We start from the raw sequence: 20,912 nt of genomic DNA, 5'->3' as shown, positions 1-20,912 counted from the left end.
CAGTATGCCAAGAACGGCCTAACAATCGGTATGAAACACGTCAGACAGCATTTGACCGAATGATAGGTTGTATTGACGAACTAAATCATTATAACGACCAAAGAATTTGCGAAATGCTGACTTCAATCGAGACTGTTGAAACCCCTATACCATCAACTTGTTTGTCAGTAGCTTACCTCGATTTAAAAACTGACTATACGCAGAACAAGCTCTGGCATATCGAATCAGTTGAGATATATAAACACCATATGCAGGTGATAATGCAATATTGCTACATAAATAAGGAAAGTTGACGATGCAGAAGCTGAAATCATCCCGTTTGTCATACAGTTGAATTGTCAGTATACCGTTAATGTCTGCTTTCAATAAAATATCTGAGTATGAAGCAGAAGTGGACGACTCTGTGGTGTCCTTTATTTCGAGCTCACAGGGATATATCAAATTGACATATGAATGAAAGTTATTATTGTTAATAGACAAAACGTCATCGATATATCGAAATATCGAAATGAAGGCCACAGCGAGAGATGTTTTCTTCTCACGTAGAAGTTTTTGAATAAATTCTGCTTCATATGAATATAGAAACAGGTCAGCTAACAAAGACGCACAATTCCTGCTCATGGGAATTCCAACAGACTATTGGAAGACCCGATCACCAAAAACCACGAAGATATTGTCAATGAGTAACTCTAGCATATTTTTTATTTCAATTTCAGAGTACTTGTGCGTGGAATCAGAGTGGTGTTTAACAAAGTAAGTTTTTGAATGACTGATCACTAGATATGAATATTTCCGTTTTCCATTTTTGTTGAAGAAGCAACTGTCTATGATGTCAAAAAGTCTAGTGTTTAATTTATCGTGAGGAATGGTCGTGTATAGTGTTGAAAAGTCATAGGTTTTAATGTGATTGATTTGGGAAAAATTCTGCGATTTCAAGTTTACTACGAGTTCTTTAGAACGTTTTAGAATCCACATTTGACTAACACCACTTCTGACATATGTAGTCGCACAGTAAGTGTGAAGTTTCTCCTTCACAGTTGTTAATATTTTCGTGAGGAGCAAAGATAGAGGCTTGGTAGAGCACTTACTGGATCCAGCAATGTATCTTTGTTTGTAAGGATTTTTATGTAGGTTTGGAATCCAATTTAGGTACCGAAACTCGTATTCATTCGACCCATTTGACTGGGATATTAAATGTGTTCAAAACTGAAGAATGGTGTTGAAGAATTTCATCTTTTGAAAGGGCAGTTGGGGTATAAGTACGATTACCAAAAGTGGAATTGATACTAAGTTCGTTGAAAATACAGTTATGATAATGAGCCTTACAAACAAAGACAATGTTGTTACTAGCTTTGTCAGCTGGAACCAAAACATATTCCCCATGTAATCTATCTAATTTTTTTACCACTTCTGGTTTACTAAACACAGAAGGATAGATGGTACGTACTTTTGTTTTCATAGATTATACGTCGTCGATATATCTAAATGTCAAATTGAAGGCCACAGCAAGATATTTTCTCTTCTCACGTAGAAGTATTTGAATAAATTCTGCTTCATAAGTACATAAAACAGGTCAGCTAATAAAGGAGCACAATTCGTGCCCATGGGAATTCCAACAGACTGTTGGAAGACTTGTTCACCAAAGATCACGAAAATATTGTCAATGAGGAACTCCAGCATATTTTTATTTCAACTTATGAGTACTTGTGCATGGAATCAGAGTTGTGTTAAACAAAGTAAATTTTTGGATGACTCTATCTCTAGATATGAATATTTCCGTTTTCCATTTTTGTTGACGAAGCAACTGTCTATGATTTCAAAAAGTCTAGTTTTTAATTATCGTGAGGAATGGTCATGTAAAGACATACCTTTTGATGTTATGGATTTGAGAAAAGGTTTGCGATTTCAGATTAACTAAAGGTTGTTTAGATTTGTTATAATTCACATTTGATTTACACCACCTCTGGTATATGTAGTTGCAGAGTACGTTTGAAGTTTCTCCTTCCCAGCTATTAATATTTTTATGCGGAGCAAAGATAGGGGCTTGGTAGAACATTTACTGGATCCAGTTATGTATCTTTGTAAGGGTTTTTATGAAGTTTAGGAATCTAGCATCAGTACGGTAACTCATATTCATCCGACCGACTGACTGGGATATGTGTCTAAAACTGAAACATGGGTATGAAGAATTTCATTTTTTGAAAGGGCAGTTGGAGTAAAAGTAAGATTACCAAAGGTGTATGTTTCTCCTTCATTATCTATATTCAACGTTTCATTATACCCCCCGCAACAAGTTGTGGGGGGTGGTATACTGGAATCGGGTCGTCCGTCTGTCTGTCCGTCCGTCCGTCCGTCTGTAGACGCAATGGTTTCCGGGCTCTAAAGCATTATCCTTTCCACCTACCGTCACCATATCATATATATGGACTACCCATGGGATGAAGATGTTCCCTATCGATTTTAGGGTCAAAAGGTCAAAGGTTAAGCGCACTGGACATCGAAGTAGCAATATGGTTTCCGAGCTCTAAAGCGTTATCCTTTCCACCTACAGTCACCATATCATATATATGGACTACCCATGGGATGAAGATGTTCCCTATCGATTTTAGGGTCAAAAGGTCAAAGGTCACGCGCACTGGACATCGAAGTAGCAATATGGTTCGGTTTGTCATGCCATTTGTTTTTTACACTCAGAAAAGAGGTAGTTTATACCTATTACCAACACCCTTTGGGAGATTGGGGTAAGCGGGGGGTATTCTTAGTGAGCATTGCTCACAGTACCTCTTGTTTTATCCACTGGTTGCCCCACCCCTTTTTGGTAGTGAAATGGAGGAAATATAAGCTTAAACCAATGAAATGAAGCCGTGTAACAAAGAATGAACCTGAACGAATGATGATCTTAAGGTTTGTGTAGAAGTCAACTTCTTCTACGACTACCCCTCTTCCCCTTTATTGAAAAACGATGTTCTACGCTACATGGCAGCATCGTAACGTGGATTATGTCGGAAGTATTTTACACGGTCTGTTTATACTAACCAACGTATTATGTTCTTTGTTCCTCTCCTGATGATAAAGATTCAATTAAAATAAGATATGAACAACAAAATAACAGAAAACATTTAATCTAAATTGATGTTCTACATACAAAACAAGCGGAACAGAAAAATCTCTAATCAGCATCCACACAATCCGTGTGACATTCTGTGTATTCTTTCTTGCATTCTCGTTCACATTTTGCTTTGTCTCCGGGGTCACTCTCCTCCCCACATTTCCTCTTGCACTTGTTTTTATCCGCTTCGCATTCAACCATACATTCACAGCAATCCATGTAATCCTCCTTGCAATCCTTTATACAATCGTTCCCTCCGCCACAATCTTTGTTGCAGGTATCTTTAGCCTTTCCACATGCTTTGTCACATTTAGAAGAGGATGACTCTATGATCAATATCTGGATCAGCAAAAGAACCAGAACTGACACCTGCAAATATGTAGAAGATGATAAAAGATTATATAGTAATGCCCAGTTTCCGAAAAATAGCTTTTCTGTAGTGAGTAGGATGTGGGTAGTATTCTAATGAACGCTTGGGCGTGTACATAATGTAATGCGTATACACATGTATATCAGAGTCTGGTAATGTACATACAAATACGATCTCCGTCGGTCGGTAGCACATATGCTGAACATACGGAGAAGAAATGGTATAATTTAATCATTTAGTTTCACATTGACAATTTTCTCTTCATTAAACATAGAGAAACAGTAGAGTTCTACATTGATCTGAGATCCTCAAATACAAATGAACTCACTAACTTTGTTTTTCACGGAAATTTAGATGGTCGAATCGCAATGAAATTCGCTCGATGTGCTTTAGTTTTCATGTTGTCTACCTTGTGAGGTGCATGTATTGCAACAATTGCAATAAGGGTTATGAACAACCATTGAATCCCCTGGAAATAGGGAAGAGTAACAATTCACGAATGTCGGCATGCCCATAACCACCGCGTCTCGTCTCAACAAAGGGAAACAACTATTGGTCAATTCGTAGTGAGGAATGCCACCAGAAAGGTTGTGTTGGACATCTTTAAATTGAAGAAAAATAAGTTTGGGCGAACTTTGATACATCACACAAACTCTTGATTCTTCAGTAATTGCATACATTCAGGTTTGTTTTTCATTATTGAAAACAATATAAAGGACGCAAAAAATAATCTGAATTGTAATGAAGTAAAACTTAACTAGCCTGATCGTAATACTCAATTTCCGAGCCATCAGCTCTTCTGTGATGAAGGTAGATGTATGTTGACACACAATTGAAAAAAAAATCATGGAAAGCATATCATTGGTTTGAATTATATAGTGGTGTAATTTTGTACATTTTTTTTATTTACAAATATTTGCTCAATTACAATAAAATGTTATTGAAATTCATTCAACTGGTTTGGAAATAAAATAGTATTGTACTGAACTAAAACTTAAGTTTAACCAGCTTGACCATAATGCCCATTTTTCAAGATCTTAGGTCATCAGTGACTGAGGAGGTGCATTTAGTATTCTACTGAACGTTTGGTTGGGTACGGGGTGTACACGTACATGTATATAATGGCTATTAAGTTAAGAAAGCGTAACTTTGCTTATATAGGCCGATGATATACATTAAACTGGCCATATCAAGAAGAAATTGTCTGCTTTAATGCATTAAACTGAATATATAATTTCTTTTCTCGAATTATATCGATAGATTAACAAAGAAAGATGGGCAATTTCGAGATTTGTTTGAGCTGTTTTATTTTCAAATATCCATGAATTGAAATGGAAAAAAAATAAAATAAAAGAAATTCAATTATATTTTTCTTACCATTGTAGCATACGAAAGAGTCATATTGGACCGTCAGTAGCAATGCACAGAGTTCATTAATTAACTACTTTATATACTGTATCGTTACACATCCATCAATTCTCACCACATCATCATTTTGTTTAAGTTTACATGTATAAAAATGTGTCAGAATTTACATCATAAAATGCTGATTTTGCTTGCTTTTCTGTCAAGGTTTCACGCCTTAATTAAGCGAAAGAAGACATTTTACAATTACATAACCTTGTTATATGTACTTAATTAGTTGACACTAAGCACCTGCTAATAAATAAATGACCAAATAGCATGTGACACCGAGGTGAAATAATATGGGAGAATAAGGAGGTGGAAATGCGAAAATACGAATAGACGAATCCTGATTTGAAGCTGTACATTTTGTTTACTATTTTGAACTGCTAATACGAATATATCTTAAATACGTCCTACATCACTTATTTTATGATAAAGGTTTTAAAAAACTACAAGATACATCTTGACTTAAATGTATTGACAATGTCTAGAAATCAGACCTTAAAACCGCCATCTTTCTGCCACCTCCAACATTACCTCTCTAAAAAATTAAGAAGTAATCCATGAAAGAATGTTACAAAACATAAATGGCCTATTACCTAATAAAGGGTACATTTGATAGGCGCATCAATTTTAGTAACAAGATACGCTTTGTTTTATTACATGCGTTAATAATCGTTGTTGTCTGTTTGAAATTGAACAAATACATAATCCTTCTAATGTTTATGTAAAATTGTTTGAATAATTCTATGAAATAGCTTTTCGATAACATTGATTATTGTAATGGAACGCTGATATAAAATGAAAATTTTGACAACTTCATGAGGGTATATCAATCATATATACAACATCTAAATAGCCAGACTTTCAACATATTTATGCATTGCAAACAAATGCAGTATTGACAGCAATGTACTATACCGTGACCCTATGTTGTTGAATTCAAAGTCGCATATTCTGAACCCTATTTGACAAGAATCGTTTCGTTACCTCCTCAAAGCGGTTCGGTGATGGTAGGAGAAGACTATCGCCTTTGATTCGGATCGGTGATGGTAGGAGAAGACTATCGCCTTTGATTTGACACAGAATTTTAAACTTACACAGCTGTGTTATACAGAACACTAAAACAAGGTTAACTCACTTCGATAAAAGATTTGAAAATAATTTGGATCGGAAAAACAAAATATTAGGAATTTTTTCTGATCGGGGAAAAGAGTTTTGTGGAGAGGTTAGTGTATAGATTACGAATATTGTCACGTTTTAAGGCCTTTCTCTCTCAGAAATATGCAGAATATATTTCAACGACCTAGTTGTAATCGCAAAACCCGCTTATAATAATTTAAACGATGCTGGAAACTCCTTACTAAATCAAAACGCGAAGAACAGGGTACCATGTTTTTCAATATAATGCTATTCAGTTTATTTTTACCCAATCCTTACTGACAATTTCTGATTTCAAATGTTTAATATTTTGGAAAAGTTTATTTTTCATTTTGCAAATATGCAACATGATAAATACGCATTTGTCGTCTATATCATGCACTAATGAACACGTTTTATGGAAGAGAGATATATTGTCAAGAAATATCAATAACAAAAAGATGCAAAATGACTTCTTTTGAATTCCTTAATCAGCTGCGAACACTTGAGTACTAATTGAGGCTAGATAAAATGTCAAGGAAATCATACGAGATATCAATAAATGATCACCAGTCCCATCCACTTCTATGGTTGCACAACACGATTGAAATTGTGTGTATTGAACAATTTTACGTTAAGAAATATACATGCTTAGATTGATTAATGAACTTGTACACAATTTGAAACTGAATCAGAATTTAAACCGACTTCTTATTTTAAAACATATCAGTAACCAAACAAAAATTATTCATACATTTGCAAACTGACCTCGTTTTTAAAAATATCTCCGCAGTTTACTAAACGAAGAATTATTTTGAAATTATGTCAAGAACGTGCAGACATTTCTTAGCTTAATACTGATGATTTATACTAGATTCGGACCTGTAATGACCTTAGGTGATTTCTTTCTCAGATTTAGGAATCATACTCACGTACACGTAGCTGTACATGTTCTGCTTTATTTTCATACCCATTACTTCTACTTTACAATGGTAACATTTTCAAATGAATTATTTGGTGAAAGTTTACCTCAAACAAGGAATCTTTTCTCATAAATTTTGTATATATAAATGTGCCGAATGAAGCCGAAAAGCATAATTTGAAATGGAGGCCAAACTACTCGTTAGCATCTTGGCTCAAATATTTTGTTTTCCACCCAAAGCCTTCGTTCTTCAGCTTCAAGCTTGTAGCAATATGCTTTAGGATATGTAGTGTCAAAAATGTAAGACGAGAGCCTTTACACGACCATTCCTCATGATAAATTAAAGATAAATTAAAGACTAGACTTTCTGAAATCATAGACAGTTGCTTCCTCAACAAAAATGGAAAACGCAAATATTTCTATTAGTCATCCAAAAAATTACTTTGTTGAACGCCACTCTGATTCCAGACACAAGTACCTTGAAGTTGAAATAAAAAATATGCTGGAGTTCCTCATTGACAATATTTTCGTGGTCTTTGGTGATCAGGTCTTCTAACAGTCTATTGGAATCCTCATGGGTACGAATTGCGTTCCTTTGATAGCTGACCTGTTTTTATATTCCTATGAAGCAGAATTTATTCCAAAACGTCTACGTGCAAGGTGAAGATAACGAACAGTGATCAATCTCATAACTCCAAAAAGCAATATAAATAGATAGTTGGGCAAGCACGGATCCCTGGACACACCAGAGGTAGGATCAGATGCCTAGGAGGAGTAAGCATTCCCTGTTGACCGGTCACACCCGCCGTGAGCCCTATGTCCTGATCAGGTAAACGGAGTTATCCGCAGTCAAAATCAGTGTGCCAAGAATGCCTTAATAATCGGTATGAAACACGTCAGACAGCATTTGATCCAATGATAGGTTGTATTACGACCATATAATTTGCGAAATGCTGACTTCAATCGAGACTGTTGAAACGTCTGTACCATAAACTTGTTTGAAACATTTCTTACTATGGCGTGCAATTCGACATATAGATATATCGACGACGTATTATCTATAAACAATAATAATTTTCATTCATATATCGATTTGATATATGCCAGCTCGAAATAAAAGACGTCAACTTCTACTTCATACTTATATATTTTATTGAAAGTAGATATTAATGGCAAACTAACAACTCAAGTTTATGACAAACGGGATGATTTCAGCATCTCCATCCTCAACTTCCCATATTTATGTAGCAATATTCCATTATCACCTGCATATGGTGGTTACATCTCTCAACTGATTCGATACGCAAGACCTTGTTCTGCGCATGGTCAGTTTTTAAATCGAAGCAGATTACTGACAAGTTGATGGTGCTGGGGTTCCAACAATCTCGTTTACAGTCAGCATTCGCAAATTATATAGTCGTATTTCATACCGATTGTTAGGCTTTTCATACAACCACCGGATGCACTCTTGTTGAACACACCACACAAGCTAACACAAGCTAACATACTATTGTATGAGGTGTACGTACCCCCAGGAGCGTTATTAAACCATTATCTTATATGTGTATAATATATGCTTTTGTTTGCATATTGCTTGACGTCCCATTCAAAAATATTTCACTCGTATCTAGACGACATAAGTGCATGGCGCTAATGGACGTAGCAATGAGAGTTCATAATCGTGCAAACGTCTTCAGTGACAAGGAACATCCATTTTAAGACCCGTGACTTTTAATTCTAATGCCTTGGATTGGAGAAGAAACAATTACTATCTATGTCAGATTTGACACAGTCCGGGATCAAAAATCAATCCCGGGACTCCAGGTTGCGACGAGAACATCTAAATTGTAACACGTAAATGTTATATGCAACGTAAGGGGAAGTACATTCTAGCCCTTTATCAGTTGTATTTTATTCCATCATCCCATAGTCAATCACTTGAGAAAATTGGTTAAAACAAGTCTAAATTTGGCATTCACAGTCTGAGATCGGGTGGCGCTACCTCCGCCGCTGCTTAGGGTGTTCGCGATCGACTGTCTAAACACTTGGGTGACAGTTAGACAAAGCTAAAGGTGGCTATGTTAAAGAAAAATATTCAAAAATATATCAATCACAAAATATTTGGCCATTAAGTATACATATACTCTGTTCTTCTTTATCATTGAAATAATTAAACTGCACATAAGAACGCTTCACGTCCTATTTAACTTGATTGTGTTTATGTTATAAATGTTTTATGTTTGTTTGGGCGAAACAAATAAGAACATAAACGGATTTATTGAAGATACTCAAACACGTTTCTTACCATATATTCATTGTTAGTATTGTCACCTAGTCAGATGACATGTATATGTTGGTAAACTTTTCTCGAGTACCAGGAGATTTGGTGCCGAGCGAAGCGAGGGACCAAATCGAGTGGCGAGAGAAAAGTTTACCAACATACTTAGTACATGTTTCACACGAGAAATGAAAACTTTTTGTGGTTTATATTTAATTTATTATAACCCTTCTGTATTTTTTATCCTTCCTTTAATCAAGATCACCGTATTTATCTCGATTGGTGCAATTTTGTATTGCCCTGGTTTGATAATCAGTGACCTCAAGGGGAGTTTACCTGTATTCGACAGCCAGGTGAGAGTGTTTAGTGAATAGTTTTCAAGAATTAGGTTTTTTGCACACATTCAATATATCTTCATCCATGTTTTAAGAGTGTTTGCCATGTCTTTCCAAATGGATTGAAGTTAGGAACTTACTAAAACTATTCTTTTGGACATTTTCAGGCATGATAGAAAATATTTCCATATGTTTCCTAAATATCATTTCTGAAAATGATCTTGAAAACAGACTAGTATTTGGATAACCAACAAATACTGATCAGATATGCTGATAGATACAGCAGAACTCCCTGTGTCTTTTAAAGTTTCAAATGATAGACTGCTGGATTGTCGCTTTGTGACCGAATCCCAAACACAAGACGATGAGTACATATCTACTATTTTCATGAAGTGTTAGTGATGGGGCATAACAGATGCCTCAGAGAGAGAGAGAGAGAGAGAGAGAGAGAGAGAGAGAGAGAGAGAGAGAGAGTATATCTTCAATATATTTATATCGCTCTATCAGCATGTCTGATCTCTTATTTCTGCTGGTCGCCCAAGCCATCCAAAGTTTTGTGTTTTTGTTTTAATGTTCAATGTTCCGTGCCAATTCTGGTAATTGAAACAACTTATTCAGAAACTGCGACGCTCTTCCTTGATTGTTACGAATCATTGGTAATTATTGGTGTAATAATTATAAATACAAAGGCACAGTTATCCAACTCTGAAGCTTGGACTTGGCGTGTACCATGTGATTTGGTATACGAAAAATAGTTTGTTCGAGGTGTGAATTATGTATTAAGGAGGTACTCTACATCGTCAAAATGGCCGACTTCCTTTTAAAACATGGATGACAAAAAAATCAATATCAGCAATATTTTTCTATTCCTTTTGGATTTGAATATCAAGCCGAGTAGCTCAGTAGGTTGGTATACCGACTGCTGAACTGTAGGTCGCATGTTCAAGCCTAGCAGGGATTTTAAACTGTATTTTTTCACAAAATAAAGTAACTATGAACATTTTCAACGTCAGAATATTGTTGTACATATCCTCTACTTTTCATCTACATCAAATTTCTCTGATGTAGCATACATCCTTAATAATATTTATAGCACGTGTTGTTATGGCCTATGTAAGGTATTTCAAACAGGTAAAGCCATTCGAAGGCTTTCTTATGCAGTCTGTTACACCCGCCCATGGTTATGTACTGTGAATTGTTGATTTTATAATTTTGTTAATGTTTATTTGTAAAATTCGAATTTGAAAAGAGATTACATATACTTTGTAATTGTGTATTGAATTATTTGAAATAATTAAACTGTTCACAAGAGCGTTTCACATCCTATCTAACGTGTTTGTGTTTATTTTATAAATGTTTTATGCTCTTTTGTGAAACCAATAAGATAATTTGATTTAAAGAGATAATTCATAAAAGTTTGTCAGTTGATGGTACGAGTATGCGAGGTGAAATGCTGGTTCATTTGTAAAATGGGACATTTTATATATTACATATTACTCCAAAATTGATAACAATATCGTTCGATTTGTCAATGATTTATTGTTTTGCAATAGGTTTGCTGTTTTAGTCTTGAGGATAGAGAAGCATTTATTCTACTTGATTATCTACAAACATTCGACATAAAATGATATCAAATGCCTTCTTATAATTTCAAAAGGCCTCACAGAAAACAAATCACTATTCACTTTCGACACACTCCTCGTTACATTCGGCGTTTTCCTTATTGCATTCATTTGTACAATCTGTTATCTCATTGGGATCGCTTAGGTCCTGGCACTCTGCCAGACACTCCTCGTTTTCCTTTTTACAATCAGGAATACATTCGCAGCACTCATCATAATCTTCTTTGCATTCTGCTGTACAATAACCGGCCGGCCGCAAACCACACGCCGTGATGCATACATCTTGGGCATCGATACACACTTGGTCACATTTAGGAGGGGATGTCTCTATGACCAATATCTGGATTACCAGAAGAGCCAGAACAGAAACCTGCAAATAAAGACTACAGTAATGCCCAGTTTCCGAAAAATCAGCTCTTCTGTAGAGGAGGGACATAAATATTCCCTTGAACACTTGAGTGGGTGAACAGGGTATATATACGTATATTAAGGGCGTGTTATGTATAATATGATGTCTTCAAAGGAATATAATAAGAAGAAATTCCAATTTCATCTGATCGATACAAACTAAAAGTTTATATTTAATCCTCGAATATTTCTAAACTTACTAAATTGAAATCCGAAAGGCGATATAGCTAAGCTTGAGAAACGTAATTAAGAATTCGTTTTCCGCGTGAGACAGGATATTTTGATATTTTCACGAGTACAAAGTGCAAGAGGAAATAACAACTGTGAAAATTAAAAATTTTACTCAATGGATAAATTACAGTATCTCACCGTTCAAAGTTGTGTTTGCTTTGTACTACATGTACTAGACCGCAGTGCAAAGGATTAAATTCAGTTTGTATTTCGTCGCAAGTAAAAGTTTTAGGAAACAACGATATGCTATGGAACGCCATAGCTGTCTTATGTTAAGTTATTTAATGGTATGATGTGTTTTCATAATCTTATGCTGTGGTTTCATCAGTATAGGCTGCGGTTTTATAATTATGCTCTGTGGTTATGCAATCATATGCAAGGTTTTATAATTATATGCTGGATTCATCATATGGTATGGATCTATCATTATATACAGTTCTAATATCACATGCTGTTATTGTGTTATTAAAAGCAGTTCTGATATGGTGTAGACTTTTAATTATATGCTGTGGTTCCGTTACATTTTGTTGTTTTGTTGTTATATAGTGGTTTCGTATTTATATGCTGTGGTTTTATATATATGTGATACATCATCATTATGTAGTTCGTCGTTATATTATGAGATTTACTACAACTGAAGAAAGTTCTCTAGAAATACATGTCATCTCCCTCCCCTCTTTGAAAAACGGTGCTACCTACCTGAATACAACATTCATGATGAGGCAAAGAAATGTGTGTGTTAAGAAGGTGAAGATAACGAACAGTGATCAATCTCATAACTCTTACAAGCAATACAAAATAGATAGTTGGGCAAACACGGACCCCTGGACACACCAGAGGTGGGATCAGGTGCCTAGGAGGAGTAAGCATCTCCTGTTGACCGGGCACACCCGCCGCGAGCCCTATATCCTGATCAGGTAAACGGAGTTATCCGCAGTCAAAATCAGTGTGCCCAGAACGGCTTAACAATCGGTATGAAACACGTCAGACAGCATTTGACCCAATGCGAGGTTGTATTGACGAACTAGATCGTTATAACGACCATAGAATTTGCGAAATGCTGACTTCAATCGAGACTGTTGAAATCCCTGTACCATCAAATTGTTTGTCAGTAGCTTACCTCGATTGAAAAACTGACAAGCTCTTGCATATCGAATCAGTTGAGATATATAAACACCATATGCAGGTGATAAAGGAATATTGCTACCCAAATATGGGAAATTGACGATGGAGAAGCTGAAATCATCCCGTTTGTCATACAGTTGAGTTGTCAGTTTGCCGTTAATGTCTACTTTCAATAAAATATCTAAGTATGAAGCAGAAGTGGACGACTCTGTGGTGTCCTTTATTTCGAGCTCACAGGGATATATCAAATCGACACATGAATGGAAGCTATTATTGTTAATAGACAAAACGTCATCGATATATCTAAATGTCGAATTGAAGGCCACAGCGAGAGATTTTTTCTTCTCGCGTTGAAGTTTTTGAATAAATTCTGCTCCATATGAATATAGAAACAGGTCAGCTAACAAAGGAGCACAATTCGTGCCCATGGGAATTCCAACAGACTGTTGGAAGACCTGATCACCAAAGACCACGAAAATATTGTCAATGAGGAACTCTAGCATATTTTTTTATTTCAACTTCAGAGTACTTGTGCGTGTAATCAGAGTGGTGTTTAACAAAGTAAGTTTTTGAATGACTGATCACTAGATATGAATATTTCCGTTTTCCATTTTTGTTGAAGAAGCAACTGTCTATGATGCCAAAAAGCCTAGTCCTTAATTTATCGTGAGGAATGGTCGTGAAAAGCTACATATAGATTTCAATGATATGTTTGAAAAAATTAGTAATATATTGTGATGCAATTATATATATTTGCGATTTTGATGCAATTATATATATATATATATATATATATATATATATATATATATATATATATATCTCAAAAACGTCATCGATATATCTAAAAGTCGAATTGAAGGTCACAGCGAGAGATTTTTTCTTCTCACGTAGAAGTTTTTGAATAAATTCTGCTCCATATGAATATAGAAACAGGTCAGCTAACAAAGGAGCACAATTCGTGCCCATGGGAATTCCAACAGACTGTTGGAAGACCTGATCACCAAAGACCACAAAGATATTGTCAATGAGGAACTCTAGCATATTTTTCATTATTGAAATGTACACGAAAGTATGATCTTAGCGCTTCACGCCTTCATACTTCATAAAGCGCATTAGCATATGGTGAAAGGTGAAAATAACGAACAGTGATCAATTTCATAACTCCTATAAACAATGCAAAATAGAGAGTTGGACAAATACGGATCCCTGGACACACCAGAGGTGGGATCAGGTGCCTAGGAGAAGTAAGCATCCCCTGTCGACCAATCACACCCACCATAAGCCCTATATCCTGATCAGGTAAACAGAGTTATCCGTAGTCAAACTCAATGCGCAAGAACGGTCTAACAATCGGTATGGAACACGTCAGACAGCATTTGACCCAATGATAGGTTGTATTGGCAAACTAGATCGTTATAACGACCATAGAATTTGCGAAATGCTGACTTTAAACGAGACTGTTGAAACCCCTGCACCATCAACTTGTTTGTCAGTAGCCTGTCTCGATTTAAAAACGGACCATACGCAGAACAAGCTCTTGCGTATCGAATCAGTTGAGAGATATAAACACCATATGCAGGTGATAATGGAATATTGCTACAGTTTCAATTTTGAGAAAGTGGGCCAAATCTGAATTATACTGCCGTTATTTCTAAAGAACCTTTTCCGGTTGCCGTAAATTTCATGATATAATGAGGAACCTCATAATGCCGACCACATATTGATGACACATCATATAAATGTATAACTCCAGCAAGTAATAGAACCACGACACATAATTAAAAGTATACACCATATTATATCAGAACTACGTATAATAGTAGATCAACAACGTATAATATCAGAACTGTAAATAATAATAGATTCAATACCATATAATTCAATGTCAACACCATATAATAATAAAATTAAACCACATAATTGAATATCAACAGAACATAATATTAAAGTCATAACACATAATAATGAATCCACAGCATATGATTATAAAACCACAGCACATAATTTTGTGACCACTACACATAATTATGAAACCACAGCACATGATTATGAAACCATATCATATAATCAGGAAACCACAGCACATAATAATGATATCACATCAAATAATTATGAAACCACGGCATATATTTATGAAACCATGGCACTTAATGATGAAACCACATCATATACTTATAAAAACACAGCATATAATTATGAAACTACGACACATAATTATGAAAACAAATCATATAATTAAATAACTTAACATAAAACAGCTATGACGTTCCATAATTTGCATCTGGAAAATGATGTGAGCACATTCGATAAAATGTCCGAGATGTAAATCTTGATGATAACTACTGAAGTCAGCCTTCCTCGCGCTATTTTATTCCAAACATCACTATCTATTCAATAATTTATATTAAAGGTGAGATGAAACGAATGATTATTTATGTGACATTTAAATTAAGAAATAAGTTAATTTTTGAAAATACACGACGGCTCAACTGCGATGTTTTACGCTAGCATAATTCGCGCTTCATGAAAGGTATATCTGAGTGAAGTGTTGCAGTTCATGCCCTCATGTATTTTCAAAACTGAAATCCATTTTTAATATTATCGATCAGCGTATACTATCTATTCAATATATATTACTGTATTCGGGTCCAAGAAACAAAATATTGCGCTGGAAAAACTAACCTTTATGATTAGAAGGTGCTACGTTATAACATATATTTGGATTATCGATGAATATGTATTACTTGAAAGTTATCAGATTGAAGATAAATGAATCGAAAAGCTGATCTTCTTAGAAACGGGAAAATAATTATGTTCCCGCGGCTGCCTCCTCAGTCTGTAACTTATTATCAGGTCATTCGTATCATAGACGAAACGATTTTAAACATCCAAAGGACAACGTTGAACTTCTTTTTTTTTCTTTTTTCAAATTCTAAAATAACTTTATACATGTGTTCTAAGGAATAACGCTGTACGTTGTTATTAATTGAACATAATTAAATAAATATATATTATTACTACAGTAACTTGATCCGAAGAGTCGGATCACGTCGAGTTGACAGGCGCGGATCATCAGATCACACGAGACGCGAAGCGTCGAGTTTGATCTGATGATCCACGCCTGTCAACGAGATGTGATCCAACTCTTCGGATCAAGTTACTGTAGTAATGATAAATTTATTATATACCCCCTTTTGCATTTTAAATCCACATTTATAAAATACTAAATGCAATCCAAATTATCAAAAATACAGACATACAGTGAAATTATGTTTTGTGTACGCAGTTTTGTTTGTGACGCGGTCAACATTTTCCACAAGAAACGTTGCGTTGATGCATTGTGACGTCATTGTGACGGCATCAGTTTCAGAGGATACTGATACGGAATCAGAAAACCACAGTATGTGATCCGGAAACCGGATCACACGCTGTGAAATCCACAGTATCAAAGAACGATACATTGATGGGTATATAATAAGATAATGTTTACGGCAATTAAACTCCTGAAAACCTACAGAAACGTTGCATAGAGAATTGCATATCAAAACCACCACATTTGATATGCAATAGTTATCTCGTTATTCATCACAAATATTCCAAACCAACAAACTACGGTCCTGTAATTTACAATTTAGTAATAAAACACAAATTAGCATCACATTTGGTTTATTAATATATTAGTATTACTGTTTGAAATTCTGAAATGTTCAAATATATTTTTCTTACCAGTGTAGCATAGTGAACTGTCATATTGGATCGTCAGCAGCAACACATCACAGTTTGTTTATCAATTACTTTATATACTGTATCAATATACATTCATCATATTTTTTTTCTAATTTTGAAAGAAATCTGCCAGAATTTACATGTCATTAAGTTTCTTAAAATAATGATTTTACACATTTCCCTGTCATGATTTTGAGTTTTGCACCACATAAATAAGAAATTGAAATTAAATTTACCAAAAAACATACCTCAATTTAGTGACACCATGTATTTTTCTATTACATAACATGATTATATATGGTTATTTAGGTGACACCTAGACATTTTCAAATCAAGAAATGACTGCTGTATGATGAAAATGTGATGGACATACAAATTTTCAAAAAGGACGGAATTCAATTGGTATACGTACCACGTTGGCATTAGAGTATTGCATTAACAAGAGAAATAACTGCATAAGGATTCCCGCTTTCGTCAACCCGGCCCGGGGTTGCACTGATTAATTGTGGAATCAAACCTCTTAAAAGTCTGGATCATCGTTTTCAATCAGGAATACAATTTATTTATTAATGAATTAATTTATTTGTCACAGAGAATTTGAATGGCTGAACAGACTGAATTTTTTTTTAGTTTATATTGTATAATATAACTTGGTATGGGGATACGCCCCCTTGACCACCCGAAAGGCACTACATTTAAAAAAAATTGTTTTTTTTTTTATTTTCTTTTTATCTTAGCACCTTTAAATAGTAATAATCCTTCTAAGAAATAGAAAATCAACGGAATAAAACGTGCACAATAAAACACATTTTAAAAAAAATATTTTTTCTCAATGTTAAACATGCAAGGCGTATATATTTTTTTACTTGTAAGTACACAAAACAATAACGGTAAACATTCGATACTAATTCTGATACAACGATATCATTTGCGAAATGATGGTACATCCAGTCCTTGAAACTTTGCTGTTTCATTATGAAATATTTTCACTCGGGGGTTTACTTGATCCGCCTATCAAAGCTTAAAATGTGTCAACATTACAAAATATACCAGATGACGTCATGCCAAATCGATTGACATGGATCTGTTCATTGTTTACATTTTACTGTGTCGGATTTAATTGGCAACAATGCTGCATAAAATGCTGTGGTAAGTTATAATTTAGTTTAAAACTTTTGTATTGTCAAAACAGCAAATCGTGTAGCATTTTCTGATGCACGGCGTAGTTTGTGTGATGTCAAGTTTACATTAAAAAATAACCCCAAACTGTATTTTCTGTCTGAGTGACTCTAAAGTCGATATTGTGCATTTCAGTAAACATTGGGCCTACATGTGTAGCCTACACACATATCTTCTGCTATAACAATTCGTTGTAAACATCACCTGGCATTTTCAAATTTGATTAAAAGTACATGCAAAGAACCAAGATGGCGGTTTTCTCGGTTGACCCTTCGTCAATCTATTACTAAGTGAATCCTTGCGCGGTGTAAGTGATTTCTATTTCTCAGTGCTTGTTTACTTTTTAGTATAAATGAACACTTGTTCACGTAGTTTTGTCTGTTTACATTAAATTATAAGGAATGAAGCTAATTTTGACCCATGTTATACGATGAAGGGAAACTGCACTAACTTACATTATATCGAATAGATCAAAATTAGCTTCATTCTTTAAATATTGTTTAGTGTCTATCACACTATTTTAGAGGGTTTTTGCATTGACTTGCTCAAGAACAGGCATATTAAATGCTATAATTTCAAGTTTGGGCCCAAGCTTTAATAAGTCTTTTGTGGGGTACTCAAAAAAAGAACAAAAGAGAATCGGGGGCGCTTCATCTTCCAAAGTCCCCAAAATACATGTAATCTAAACAAAGTAATATAAATGTATTAATTAAATGTACATTGCTCATGAAATGATGATAATTTCAACAACATCGATACATGCAGGAAGCATGCGCAAATAAAGTATAAACAATATTACATATTACATATACAGATACATAGAAAAGTAGAAAAAAACCCAGATATTTGGTATTATGTTATAATATTGAAATATCTATACGTTTTCATGATAAATCAAGAATATTGTCATCATGCTATTATATTTTAGCTAATGATACATCCGGACAAATCAGTTTACCTGATCAGTATATAGGGCTCACGGCGGGTGTGACCGGTTGACAGAGGATGTTTACCCCTCCTAGGTACGTGATCCCACCTCTGGTGTGTCCAGGGATCCATGTTTGCCCAACTCTCTATTTTATATTGCTTATAGGAGTTATGAGATTGATTACTGTTCGTTATCTTCAACTTTCATACATCTATACTTTCACAAGTTACATGTATTGGATTTTTTTTATATGCACGAGTATACATGTTCTATGTGAAAAAGATTAGATTAAAGTCTCGTAATCGGATTTGCAGTGATGACCGCGACAAGGATCCACCCCTGATGTGACGGAATAGGGACGCAATGAAAGGCAAAGTACTACACGTAACTGTTTTGACGGGAGTAGAGATGACTCGTTAAACGTTTTAGCCTTAGGCGTCTGCGAAGTGAAAAACAAACTTAACTACACTGAAATCTTTGAATGAATCACAAGGAACAGCATCAGCAGCCTGACAGAAACAAAAACAGACGATTCCTACTACAAACAATTACAAGTTTACGAAACATTTGCTAAAATTGGACTTTCACACAAAAGGTCAGGGGAATTATAGTTGATATTGTCAAACATGTAAAAATGTTACTTACGGGCTGTAGATATTTTTTGATACAGACGAAGATGTTACATGTATAGGTGGTGTTATATCCCGCCTGAGGGAAGCAAGTATTGAAATACTGATTGTTTGCTAAAAATTAACGTGAAATTGTTAATTTTGCAAATGATTGTATACTTATACGCTTAGTTGGTGGTTTGAATGCTAGGGTTGACATTTTAACACGTTAACACCACTACTCAGACAGTTTTGGACTATATATTGTTTTAAAATCGATGATGTTTAAAAACATCAAATTCCTTTGGATAGAGTGGTAGAGGAGCATGTTGTTAATAACTTTAGTTATATATTGATAGAATATTTTGTAAAAATAACAATATTTTATTGTGAATAGTCGCTTTGGAAAAGACAAATGTAAAGGTAGTGTCATTTGTGAGAACAGTAGCATTGTTCATTACATTCTCACCAGTGTGTACGTATATTAGATATTATACAAGATTTTGAGGTTCTTCAATGTTGTAAACTTTTCCCCGATGTACACAACACATCGATTTTTTTCTATTCACCACAATTATAATGGGCTCCAAGGCTACAGGTGTAAATCACTCAGGTGTGAAATTATATTGTTCGGACAAAACAGACAACTTTTGTAACAATATAGATACTTCGTCGATTAAAATCTTCAATTATTATCTAGATGAATTACTGGAAGATAGCAATAATGTTAATAAAAACAAAATAACAAATGTAGCTATAGACTGTTGGAAGATAGCAATCATGTTAGTGGTACTGTGAGCAATGTTCCCTAAGAATACCCCCGCTTATCCCAATCACCTAAAGGGTGTTGTTAATAGGTATAAATTACCTGTTTCCTGAGTGTAAAAAAGAAAGGGCATGACAAAACCTTGGGTATTCTCTTCTCTAGGAGTGCACTTGACCTTTGACCTTTTGACCCCAAAATCAATAGGGAATATTGTCGTCCCATGGGTAGTCCATATGCATGATATGGTGACTGTAGGTGGAAAGGATAACGCTTTAGAACCCGGAAACCATATTGCTACTTCGATATCCAGTGCACTTGAACTTTGATATTTTGACCCCAAAATCAATAGGGAACATCACCGTCCCATGGGTAGTCCATATGTATGATATGGTAACTGTAGGTAGAAAGGATAACGCTTTAGAGCCCGGAGACCATATTGTTACTTCGATGTCCAGTGCGCTTGACCTTTGACGTTTTGACCCCCAGTTCGATAGGGAACATCTTCGTCTCATGGGTAGTCCATGTGTATGATATGGTGACTGTAGGTGGAAAGGATAACGCTCTAGAACCCGGAAACCATTGCGTGTACAGACGGACGGACGGAAAACCCGATTCCAGTATACTCTCCACAACTTTGTTGCGAGGGGAGGGGGATATAACAAAATTACAAAAGTATAGTAATAAATTCTGGACAGGATTAGCTAGTCAAACATATGAAAAATTCTAACAGACATTCATATGGTCCCATTTAAGAT

The 20,912-nt window shown here is 35.1% G+C and overlaps 2 protein-coding genes across 2 annotated transcripts; both read right to left on the bottom strand.

Annotated features, from left to right (window-relative positions):
- Nucleotides 1-3,106: 3,106 nt before the first annotated feature.
- On the bottom strand, nucleotides 3,107-4,887 carry LOC125673195 (proteoglycan 4-like). The gene is made up of 2 exons (XM_048909646.2): nucleotides 4,857-4,887; nucleotides 3,107-3,478 (listed from the first exon to the last, which is right to left on the bottom strand). Exons 1-2 carry the CDS (start codon nucleotides 4,878-4,880, stop codon nucleotides 3,170-3,172), a joined length of 333 nt encoding a protein of 110 aa, XP_048765603.2. The 5' UTR covers nucleotides 4,881-4,887; the 3' UTR covers nucleotides 3,107-3,169.
- Nucleotides 4,888-11,080: 6,193 nt separating this feature from the next.
- Nucleotides 11,081-16,720, bottom strand: LOC125675972 (uncharacterized). Its single transcript, XM_048913830.2, has 2 exons — nucleotides 16,677-16,720; nucleotides 11,081-11,553 (listed from the first exon to the last, which is right to left on the bottom strand). Exons 1-2 carry the CDS (start codon nucleotides 16,698-16,700, stop codon nucleotides 11,239-11,241), a joined length of 339 nt encoding a protein of 112 aa, XP_048769787.2. The 5' UTR covers nucleotides 16,701-16,720; the 3' UTR covers nucleotides 11,081-11,238.
- Nucleotides 16,721-20,912: the final 4,192 nt, after the last annotated feature.

Source organism: Ostrea edulis, chromosome 3 (genome assembly GCF_947568905.1).
Source record: "Ostrea edulis chromosome 3, xbOstEdul1.1, whole genome shotgun sequence".
Lineage (NCBI taxonomy): Eukaryota > Metazoa > Mollusca > Bivalvia > Ostreida > Ostreidae > Ostrea > Ostrea edulis.
The sequence above is the reverse complement of the archived record's forward strand: the minus strand, read 5'-3'. Positions and strand labels throughout refer to the sequence as shown.

Bases quoted from the DNA above. Each gene is read 5' to 3' on its own strand.
- LOC125675972 (XM_048913830.2), bottom strand. From the start codon at position 16,700: ATGACAGTTCACTATGCTACACTG. The intron at 11,554-16,676 runs GTAAGAAAAATA...CTTTATTTGCAG, and splicing joins CAGTTCACTATGCTACACTG to GTTTCTGTTCTGGCTCTTCT.
- LOC125673195 (XM_048909646.2), bottom strand. From the start codon at position 4,880: ATGACTCTTTCGTATGCTACAATG. The intron at 3,479-4,856 runs GTAAGAAAAATA...ACATATTTGCAG, and splicing joins CTCTTTCGTATGCTACAATG to GTGTCAGTTCTGGTTCTTTT.